At 35.0% G+C, this 12339-nt stretch overlaps 1 protein-coding gene across 1 annotated transcript; it reads left to right on the forward strand.

Annotated features, from left to right (window-relative positions):
- Positions 1-8100: 8100 nt before the first annotated feature.
- On the forward strand, positions 8101-9036 carry LOC138384092 (olfactory receptor 52E2-like). Its single transcript, XM_069469361.1, has one exon. It carries the CDS (start codon positions 8101-8103, stop codon positions 9034-9036), a length of 936 nt encoding a protein of 311 aa, XP_069325462.1.
- Positions 9037-12339: the final 3303 nt, after the last annotated feature.

The raw sequence follows: 12339 nt of genomic DNA on the forward strand, positions 1-12339 counted from the left end.
ATTTATTATAGTCTACACTAATCCCAAACCCTCTTTCCTGATTATCATATTAAATTTCAAGACATACACAAGGATCAGTCTTTAACAAAATTTAATTCTGTCAGTATTTTGTTTCTTGTCTAACTACATGATGGATTAAATGAGGGATTGGTGGAGAAGAAACTCACATATGCTTTTGGGGAGGAATAAAATAAATGGACTATAATGTCTTTTGGCTAAATCTTATACCCCCATCAATATCTTTACAAAAATAAGATAGAAAAGCATGAATTGAACATCTATTGATTTCCATGTAAATTGCATTTCTGGCATTATCTCATTTTAGCCTTAAGAAATTTTGGGGGTAGGTAATCACAATTACAACACAGATAAGAAAACAAGGTAAGAATGTTCAATTAGTTTGCCCAAAGCTATTCTACTATGAATTTATGGAGCTAGAATTTGAACCCAAGTATAATTACAAAGTTTGTAACCTTTACATTAAACCTTAGGAGATGTGTACCCCCAAAGTGTTTGTAAATGTAAAACATAAAATGTATTTCAGACTGTTTTAAGTAGGATGAAATATAGTTCTAATGTCACAAATTTCTAAGGTTTGCTCAGAGTTTAGGGCCAATGCATCCACACTTCCATCCTTTTCATCAGCCTTCATCTGATGCACTAAACTTAGCAGAGAAGCCCATGTACAAATTTGTTTTTAATGAAAGTTGCAGCCTAGTCTCAACCCATAACAGAGTAGAGATGCCATTACTTGCAAAACAGATGTGGTCTCTTCGGGGGCCACAAACCGAAGAGGGATCAATTGACTCAAGAGATCTTACACAAGCTTGTTTTTCAGAGCCTGTCTGCACTGATTAGAGCCTCAAAATCTTCCATCTGACGATTGTCCACTTTGCTCAGGACATAATGAGAGCAACTGTACAATGCCTTATTCCACTAGGGGGTCTGTGCGGCTCAGGATGAGCATACCCTGGCTGGAGGGAGCCTTCAGCTCTCTCTTAACTTATAGCTTTTCCAAATGAGCTCGGTTATAGACAGTTTCCAGATGTCTAAGTTTCCCAGGGGCAGGGAGTGGGAATGGCATCCCCTTGGTGTCAGGGAAAGAAGCCTCTGGGGGTTGAAGGACTGAGCTCAGCTAATAACTTAATAAGAGGACAGGCAGTAAGCAGGCAGGCATTGGGTCTTCCCCAACTGTCTCTGGAGCCTGCCTCTCAGAAGGATTGCTTGAATCTTAGCATTGTTGGCTCTTAAAATATCATATGTATATATCAAAAAATGAAAGGTGGCATCACAACAGTTTTTTTAAATACCTTTTTATTTTTAATATAGAAAAATATTTAAAAAATAACATTATTCATGCCACTTTGATATTAGGTTTAATTTTATTTTTTACTTTTTTGTATTTAAATTATTTTAAATATTTAAATCATATTATACTTTGAAGTTTGATATCATAATCCAAATTTTATATTGTGATATATACCTTAGTTCTTTCATACTTTGTCAAAAAAAATCTAATAGAAATCAAAATGGAATTTTGATGAAAATTGAATTGCTTCTAAACATTAGTACGGAAAATTTGACATCTTAAAACATGCAATTCTCTCATATATCTATGTTTATTGCATGTTTTAAACTTATTTCCAGCTCATTATACATTAATTTTTTTAGACACTTTTGTATCAATCTCATCAATTTTGTTAATTCTCGAACTTAGAATATTAATATAAATTTATTGTTATATTTATTAATATCCTTTATTTATGTTATACATATAAATCCTGTGTAAATAACACATATGCAATTGAGTCTCATAATTTGGAGATTCCATGTAGAGAATTTGCCTGCTCCCTAAAATGTGTTGTAACTACAAATCAATACTGATGAAATTTCCACAGTCATCTGCAAATATTCAAAAGACTGTCAACAATTTGAGTGGCCTGATGTGTATGTTTTGGCTGAGGTTGATCAAGGTAAGTTTCTGACTTCTAGTTTCAGCTCTCATGACATAAACAAATGTCCTTTTTGCAGTCTACTTAGTGCCATGTTTTTCTCTTTGTTTTTTTTTTTTTTTTTTTGCTTTTTGTTGATGATGCCATTGTTTAAAATGGACCCCAAGTGTCATGCTGAAGTGCTGTCAAGTGTTCCTAAGTGCAAGAGGGTGATCATGTGCCTTATGGAGAAAACAACTTTGTGACGTAAGCTTTTTCAGAAGTGAATTATAGTGCTGTTGGTTGAGAGTTCAAGTTAATTACTCAACAGTGTATTTCCCCCAGAAAAAAGAAGAGGAAGTTTGCTTAGCTGTATAAGAGGTTACTCTGCAAAGTGCTAGAGTAACATCTATAGTGTGGGATATGGGTACGGAAAACCTGTTGAAAAAAATTTATGGAAGGCCATTGTTTTAAACTAAGCTCCTACACTAAACAGAACCAAATGGAGTCACTTACTCTAAGTGCCATGTAATCAAACTGAAACTCTAAGGGAACAGGAAAATCCCCAAACAGACCAGTTTTTCCTAAACACATGAGATTCAAAGCAATCAGTCAGAAAGGGCCCAATCAACCTGAGCCAGCAAGATGAGGAAATGCCTTCTGTTTAACACTTAGAAGAAAAATAAAATGAAGTATCCTGGTATTGACTAATCCACTTTTTTTATATTACTCTGTTTTGTTATTACTGCTCAGTCTACCTTCTAAAACCCAACTGCTCTGCCCTGCTCTGTGGAGCTGGCTCTATTTTTAAATGGGATCATGCCCCATTCATGAATCACTAATGAAAGTCAATTAGATCTTTAAAGTAAATTTGTTGAAATTTTCGTTCCTTAATATATGAAAAGAGGCTAAATTTGTGGACCTATGAGATGTCACCTAATACAAAAGGTGTAGGAGGCAGCATTGTTGTGAGGCTGAAAGCCAAAGAAATTTACATTCAAGTTAACAATTTTAAAAAATAATGTCAACCTCTTTTCACCTGATACTGTCTATCTTGTACATTTGAAAAAACAATAAAGCATGAACAATGTTAACCTTGCAACTCATTGTATGCTCTGTATATTACAAGGCTGCAGAACAATTTTTAAAATGCCTGTTAAGTGTTATACAGGAAAATAATTATTTGGAAGAGCAGGTTTTCAATACTTGTGAGACTGGCTTATCATGCAAGAACAATATAGGCAAAGAAACCTGTATGATGCAAATCACTTCCAAAGTCCTTAACTTTAAATCACTTGAAGATTGTAAAATTAATTATTTCTAAGAACTGTATACTAAATAATATATCTTTAATCAGAAACACCCACAAGACAAGAGAATATATTAATCAGTCTATAAAAATGTCATGACCAGGGCCTTGTAGGAACCAAACTCCATTTTCCCCAGGAGTGATGAATGGTTCCGTATTTGCTACTTCAGTGTTTCATGGCAACCTTATAAAACATAAATATTGAGAATAGTGAGAATTGACTCTGTGTGTGTGTGTGACATCATGCAGTATTTGTCTTTGTGTGCTTAAATTATATTACTTAATAAAGTCCTCCAAGTTTATCCATGTTGTCACAAATAACAGGATTTCTTTCTTTTTTAAGGCTGAATAATATTCTGTATGTGTATGAGTGTGTATACACACACACACCCCACATTTTCTTCGTTCCCTCTTTCACTTGGGAGAGAACTCTGGGGCTAAGGGCTCTCTCTTGGCATTGTACTGTGCCAGGTTGGAGGAGGAGTCACATGTGTAAGTAAAACTGCTCTTTTCACATTTTCTAATGTGTCTTTTCTCATTATGTGCTCCATCAGGGTGCTGTAACTTCTCACTTGGGTTCCAGAGCTCTCACGAAGGTACTTTTGTCCATGGATAGTTGTTAAATCTGTGGTTTTGTGTGGGGAGGAGGACTGTAACCTTCTGTTATGTCATCTCTGACCTAAACTTCACTTTTCTTCCATCCTTTTCTTGGAAGTCAGGGCTCTCTAATGACTCTCTCTTCTCGAGTCAGGGCCCGATTATAAACTAGAATCCTAAGAGACTTTGTGTCCTTTACAAAACTGGCTCTAGGGATTTTCTATTAAAAGCTCCTTTCAGGCAAAGATCAGTCCCATCATAAAGACTGGGCAGATTGCAACAAAACAGAGACAGGATTCTATCCTGGTGCCAAAGCTGGTGAGTCTCCCCTATCTCCCAGCTCAGAGGTGCATCCTTAAGATACAGTGATGGACAAGGAGATAGAGGGATACAAGGGGAGAAGGGAGGAAGAGAAAACAAAAGATTTGAGGAAAGGAGATTAAGGATGAAGCTTAGAGAATGAATAGTATTATGGCTAGAAAGGGTCATATAATACTAGTAAAAGATTTGGATTTCAAACTAAATCCATTTGGTGTACATTTTAGAAAAAATCAGTCTCCTGATGTCTAAATAATGATAGATAGCATAGTGTCTTTGGCATATGGTTCGAAGTGTCTTAAAATAAATATATGTTTAAAAGTAATGACATTTTTGGGTCATTTAGCATTATTATCTTTATTTTACAGATGAAGACAATGAGGTATAGGGATTTAAATTGTGTGTGCAAAGTCACACAGCAGGCAGGTAATGCTTATTTGACCACAGAGTAAGTTATGAAGCTGGGTTTCAACAGTGTCTTCAGAAGTCATGCTTTTAAGCACTGCAAAATACTGTGCATAATCAACTGAAGACATGATAATGGTTTGAACTAGTCCCATTAGGATGAGGATAAATGTAGTGATTTTAAAGATACTAGAGAAGGACAATCAACAGCATTATTTTTTAATGTGTGGACAGGAGAGGAGGATGCTCTTCAGATTTATTATGTAACCAGTTCACTGAATGGTAATGATGTAAGACAAACAATTACACAATTTTGTTGTTCTGTGTATGTCTTCCAATTTTTTTTTTTTTTTTTTTTTTTGAGACAGAGTGTCGCTTTGTTGCCCAGGCTAGAGTGAGTGCCGTGGCGTCAGCCTAGCTCACAGCAACCTCAAACGCCCGGGCTTAAGCAATCCTATTGCCTCAGCCTCCCGAGTAGCTGGGACTACAGGCATGCGCCACCATGCCCGGCTAATTTTTTTTTCTATATATATTTTAGTTGGCTAGATAATTTCTTTCTATTTTTAGTAGAGACGAGGTCTCGCTCATTGCTCAGGCTGGTCTCGAACTCCTGACCTTGAGCAATCCACCCGCCTCGGCCTCCCAGAGTGCTAGGATTACAGGCGTGAGCCACCGCGCCCGGCCTGTCTTCCAATTTTTTCTACTTTTTATTCATATTACTGTCTGTCTACTTAACTGAATACTGAAACACTGCCTCCATGTTACAATTTAATAATCTGAACTGAGAGATATAATTTCCTCATTATTTTATTTGCAAACACAGAATATAATAACATTTTCCCTCTTACAAAAAACCCCCAGATATGTAGCTTATTTTTTTCCTTTAGTGATTAGCTCTGCACTTATATGCTAAAGTAATTTTTCTTATTTACTGAGATTCATACTTTCATCATACTTATTGATATGATGAAAAAGATAAAATGTTTTTACAGCTTTCTGAGACTGTTGCCTACATTTCTGTTCTTCAATGATGCTATTTAAGAATGCAGAAAGTTTCATTTAATAAAAACATTGGCATATACATTGAAAAATCCTAAACATAAAATTGTTTCCATGATTAAATCCTACTTTTGGTCCTTATGTCTTGCATGTTACACCTTCTTTAAATATTCCCTATTCTATTACAAGGTAAGAACACTGTAGAAGAAATAGTACTCTTATAAACATTTCATAGTCTGTCTTCCGCAAGTAACATCTCCTGTTCTTAGCTTTGCTTTTTTTAAATGTTTACCATTTCCTTATAGGGATTCCCTGTTTCCCCACCCATATTGTATTGCTCATTCCATTACCTGTTTATCATGGACCCTCTTCTTGGCTTTGCTTCCCTCAAATCAATGTTTAAATAATATCCTGATTGTCTTCTTGAAATTGTTTTCATAATTATTATCATTCCTCTGGAATGTTCTAATAATCAAAAGTGACTTTTTACAACAAAACAATTACACATAATGAATCATTGAATCTTTGGAAATATTTCCCTAATCAATGCCATAAGTAAGGTACAATGAAAGTATATTAGAAGAGTTTAAATAACTTTAAAAAATGATAGATTTTATTTGCTTCTAATAATTCAGTGCTCAGAATATTTTTTTCTTTCTCTCCTGTCTTTTCTTCAAGGTATTTGCCATATATCTTAAACAATTAAAATCATGTTTAAATCATATTTAAAATAAAGCTATTGGTATCTCTTATTCAGATGGATGTGAGTTTAAAAGAGATTATGTGTGTGATGTGTGTGTGAGGGGAGCAGATTTGTACATGACACAAATAAAGCATGAATCATCTTTTCCTTATTTGTAGTCTCTTTCCATTTTAATTCATTGCTTTCCTCTACTTTCTTTTCCTAGTTCTATTAATATAACTATACACATTTCAAGCATCTGGTGAAGATTTTAAACTATTTGAGGTCAATACCCATTGTAAAATAGGGTTAAATATGTTCTCCTATATTTATTTATAAGGATTACATATGATATTTGCACAGGTTCTAACATAGCTCTGCAAGTAGCAGGCAGTACCTAAAGTAAATGGTAGTTGATGTGGCTGTTTTAACTACATTCACTTTGTTATTTTGTAATAATAATGAATAAATATTAACAAATGAGCCCATTTTAATCCTTTAGAAACATAGCTTGCACTGGAAGACATTATGTTAAGTGATATAAGCCAAGTACAGAGAGACAAATACTGCATGTTATCAATCATATATGGTAGTTAAAATAAATTGATCTCATGGAGGTAGTAAGTAGAATGAGTGTTAACTGAGGCAGGGAAGGGTGGGAGTAGGGGAATGAACAGAGGTTATTTAAATGAGTACAAAAATAATGTTAGAAGAAATAATTTCTAGTGTTAATAACACAATAGGGCAACTGTAGTATAAAAGAATTTATAGTATATTTCTAAGTAGCCAGAAGTGAAGATTTGGAATGTTCCCAACACAAAGAAATGATATATATTTGAGGGCATGAATATGCTAATTACCTTGATTTGATCATTATATATTGTATGTATGCATCAAATTATCACACACACCCCATAAATATGTACAACTATTATGTATTAATAATTTTTACAGTTGCCTGTGTTGAAAAATCTTTAATATTTTATTACATTTTAATGAATCTGTGCATTAATAATTTATTACCCATTTGGTGTGTTGACTCCTGTATGTTACCATCTATCCAAATGGAACAGAGCTCTACGTATGTCAAAATTGAAAACAAATTTTATTGATGATGATGAGAGAAGGTAACTATTGAAGTAGGTATAAGGTAAAATATAGGCATAATAGCAGTGATGAAACCATTGCAAACTGACAGAGAAAAAAGGTGATAACAGAGATGAATATATTATGTAGAATTTTTTATTTTTATTTATTTTTATTTTTTTTTATTTTTTTATTTTTTTTTTTTTTGAGACAGAGTCTCACTCTGTTGCCCGGGCTAGAGTGAGTGCCGTGGCATCAGTCTAGCTCACAGCAACCTCAAACTCCTGGGCTTAAGCAATCCTACTGCCTCAGCCTCCCGAGTAGCTGGGACTACAGACATGCGCCACCATGCCCGGCTAATTTTTTGTATATATATATTTTAGTTGTCCATATAATTTCTTTCTATTTTTAGTAGAGACGGGGTCTCACTCTTGCTCAGGCTGGTCTCGAACTCCTGACCTCGAGCGATCCACCCGCCTCGGCCTCCCAGAGTGCTAGGATTACAGGCGTGAGCCACCGCGCCCGGCCGAATTTTTTATTATAATACACTGCATAACTTCTTCCAGAGCCTTCTCATTAATAATTTACATTTTCATGTTGTTCTTTACCTAGTACATTTCCAATTGTGTGAATGCACTGAGGAATAAAATGTATACAGTTGTATGATGTTCTCATTTTTCTTTAGGTTTCCAACTCTCAGAGTTTAATAGGTGCCCTGAACATTGCCAAACATACTTTTGTAAAGACCGTGGACTTATGTATTCCAAAGCAGGATGGTCCTTCCCAATGAAACCCAGATGCACCCCTCCTCCTTCTTGCTGCTGGGGATCCCAGGGCTAGAAACACTTCACATCTGGATCGGCTTTCCCTTTTGTGCTGTGTACATGATTGCACTCATAGGGAACTTCACTATTCTGCTGGTGATCAAGACCGAGAAAAGCCTACACCAGCCCATGTTCTACTTCCTGGCCATGTTGGCTACTATTGACTTGGGCCTCTCAACAGCTACTATCCCTAAGATGCTTGGGATTTTCTGGTTTAGCCTCAGGGAGATCATCTTTGTTGCCTGCCTCACCCAGATGTTTTTCATCCACAACTTTACTGGCATGGAGTCGGCAGTCCTCTTGGCAATGGCTTATGACCGCCATGTGGCCATCTGCAACCCACTCCGATATAGTACCATCCTCACCAATAAGGTTGTTTCTGTAATTGGTCTTGGTGTGTTAATGAGGTCGTTTATTTCTGTTATTCCATTTGTATTTCTCATTTTGCGATTGCCCTTCTGTGGGAATCATGTCATTCCCCACACCTACTGTGAGCACATGGGTCTTGCTCGTCTGTCTTGTGCCAGCATCAAGATCAACATCATCTATGGCTTGGGTGCCATTTCAATCCTGGTGTTTGACATCATAGCCATTGCCCTTTCTTATGTTCAGATACTCCGTGCTGTTTTCCGTCTTCCTTCCCGTGAAGCCCGACTCAAGTCCCTCAGCACATGTGGTTCACATGTTTGTGTAATCCTTGCTTTTTATATTCCAGCCCTCTTTTCCTTTATGACACATCGCTTTGGCCAAAATGTGCCACGCTATATCCATATACTCCTGGCCAATCTTTATGTTGTAGTGCCACCAATGCTCAATCCTGTCATATATGGAGTCAGGACCAAGCAGATCTATGACCGTGTGAAGAAAATGTTATTACAAAAATAAAGAATTTAAATAGAATAGTAGCTAGTACATATAACATGGATGTGTTGAGCAGAGAAACCCTTTATCATATTAAGTAAATTAAATTATGTTTGATGGAAAAGTTTATTTATTTTAGCTCCCCCCTGTAAGTATGTTATCGAGTTCAGAAATCAAAAGCCTAAGCTTTCTTATCCAATTCATATGATAAATGACAGCTCATTTCTTGTATGTGATTTTTGATGGCTGATGTCAGTAGATTTAAAGTAGGATTTTAAAGAGTTTACCTTATTTTTGTGCAGTCTTCACTTTCTATCATTCATGTGGGCATTTTCATATTTCTCTCTACTTATGTCCTCTCTTCTTACTTTGCATCCAACCCCTATATCTCCATTTTTTTCTTTTTTGTTCTATTCCCAGAAATATCATTCATTTTCATTCCATCGTAAGGAGAGTACCACAATTTTTTGATTTCATCATAAATATTAAAAATATGCAAAATTGTGCCATGGAGTAAGTACTGATTTTGTACAGGGAAAGAAAGAAAATAAATGAAACTACAAATAATTTCAATACAAATTTTTGTCCAAAGTTTGTCACAAATATATCTCATTTGTTATGGGCCAAAGTATGATTTAAACACAAAAAACCACCTACAGCCTAGAGACATTTCTTTTTTATTCCTTTCATAGTTTTATTTGTTTTCTAACTTATTTTTAGACTCAATTTTGATTATATGCTTTGTTCTGTCTTTAGTTATATGATTTTAATATTAAACAAAGTCAGGTTCAGTTCTTGCCCTGTTTTTATTTTTCAATGACCCTCAGTTTCTTTATTTTATAAATAATTTCCATTTCATATATTAAGCATGAAGGGCTTAATGATATAATGCTTGTAAAGTAATTAGCATGTATTTGCAGAAAACACAAAGTAGTTGTTAATCATTACTAGTACCATTGTTATTACTTGTCTTACAATGAGTTTTTTTATTCTACTCCTTGACAAAATTGCTACTGTTAGAGAAGTTTATGTGTTTTCATTTTTATATCACCCTCATTTAAAATTCCCTGAAATTTTCACCCAAGTAAAGTACAATTAGTGTTATGTACATTTGTATGTATTTATATGTACATATGTACACACAAATAAGAGATCAATGTACAACTAATGCATTCAGATTTTATGAAAATATTGTGAGTTCCTTGAAATTCTTATTCAAAGGAAATTGAAGATAAATGCTAATTTACCCCACATCCATCATAAATTACATATATATATATTTTTTCTTTCTTTCTTTTTTTTTTTTAAGCAGGGTTTTACTCTGTTGCCCAGGCTAGAGTTCAGTGACAACATGATAGCTCACTGCAACTTCAAACTCCTTGGCTTAAGCGATCCTCCTACCTTGACCTTATATTGTAGGTGATGAATTTTATATTTATTTGAATAAATCACAGATTTATTTGGTGCCTACATATTTCAGATCTATAAATACGAGTAACATTTCAGGCTATTTTATTTTTATGACATTTTGAATTAATTTATATTAACTTACATTTAAAGACAGTGAGGTGAACACTGCATGGAGAAGATATGAGAGGTTTTGTCTTATTTAATAACCATGATATCTTAATAAATTATTGATGAGTGCTAAGACGTGGATGTGGAAGTAGAGACGTACACATTGTTAATGTCCCAAATCTGCACTAATATAATATCAAATAAAATCGGAATGTGAAATTTACTCAAGAAAAGATTTGTTTTAACTCACACGAATACGTTTTGGTAGATTTATTTCTCTATCTCTGACTTCCTATTGACAGTATGTGTGTCGGGGGGAGGTGTTTGGAGAGGTGTCTGCCTCCACATCAGTACCTCTGTCCCTGGTGCAAAAAGTCAGGTTTTCCCCAGGAGATTTTGAGGTATTAGTTCTAGTTCATAGAAGGCTGTGATTTCACACATGCCCCCAAGGGCCCTAAGCAGTGATAGTATAAAACTCTTTTTCCTGTAGAACTCTCTAGCCCCATACCTGCTGGAGGTGAGTTTCCCATTGAAAGTGTGATGGAGATGGGTAGTGATCAGAAACTCTCAGCTAACAGATGACAAGCAGGTCTTAGCTGAGCTTATTAAGCTGATATTCTCCATATCACTACTGCAGAAAGACTTCCTGATTGAAAGATGTCTTTATTGGATCAGGCTGTGACACTTGACTTTTTAAAGTAAACATCTATAGAGGGAACTTAAGGTGTGGTATAAATAATAATTTTCATTCCCAGGGATAACTGCATATTAGGACATGGTTTTAATAATAATAAAAATGATAATGATAGAAGTAAATAAGATTATCAGAGGATTGAGATTAACTGTAGATTTATGAAGTTGATTACAAGAGATAGGCAGAGATATAGGAAGAATGGAGATGGACTTCACACATAATCATGCAGGATTTACTACTGGGAAATCTATTTTTAAACGTCATTAATAAAAAACTTCTCAAAGTTTGGACTTTTCCCTCTTACTTTTCTCTAGGCTAAATTAAAGTGGAGACTTACCTTCTTTCTTTCCTTCATTTCTTCCTCTGTTCCTTCCTTTTTTCTTCCTTCCTTCTCTCTCTCCTTCCTTTCTTTTTTATTTACGTTTTGTCTTCCTTCCTTCCTTCCCTTTCTTCCTGTACATACCTCGGTCCCTTCATTCTTTTTTATCGACCTATATTTTTTCTTCTTTCTGAAAGAAGAAAAAATAGGAGGGAAGGAAGGAAGCAGGAAGAAAGGAAGGAAGGAAGAAAGGAAGGAAGGAGGGAAGGAAGGAGGAAGGAACGAAGGAAAGGTGGGTCACACCTGCAGTAGGTAAATCAGGAACATGGATCTTTTCAGCCTGATATTGACAACCATCATTATTTTTTCTTTATTTCTCTCAAATCTCATTTCAGTGAATCTCTTCACTGCCCCGTGCAGGGAGGGATACAATTGTTGGATATCCTGAGATATTCGTTATAATTTGTCTACCAGTAAAAAATTTGGACTTCTTTATGAGTTTAATTCCCATTAGAATACTAGTGGCAAAGAGATACATTTCTCTCCTGAGGTGATTTCTCTCCTGAAGATGATTTCAAGCTATAATGTTTTTTATCTTTGTGCAACTATTTTAGTATTTGTGGTATAGTACACTGTGTCTATACTGGTATATGAGTAAACACAGAAAGGATGAATCAATGAAGCTTAACTCTTAATTTTCAGTCTGATTTTCTAAATATGTATCATTGAAATTATTAATACTAAACAAACCAGTTTCAGAAATCTTATGGGATTTTCTATCTTTGTGTCTAGTTCC

Source organism: Eulemur rufifrons, chromosome 6 (assembly GCF_041146395.1).
Source record: "Eulemur rufifrons isolate Redbay chromosome 6, OSU_ERuf_1, whole genome shotgun sequence".
Classification (NCBI taxonomy): domain Eukaryota; kingdom Metazoa; phylum Chordata; class Mammalia; order Primates; family Lemuridae; genus Eulemur; species Eulemur rufifrons.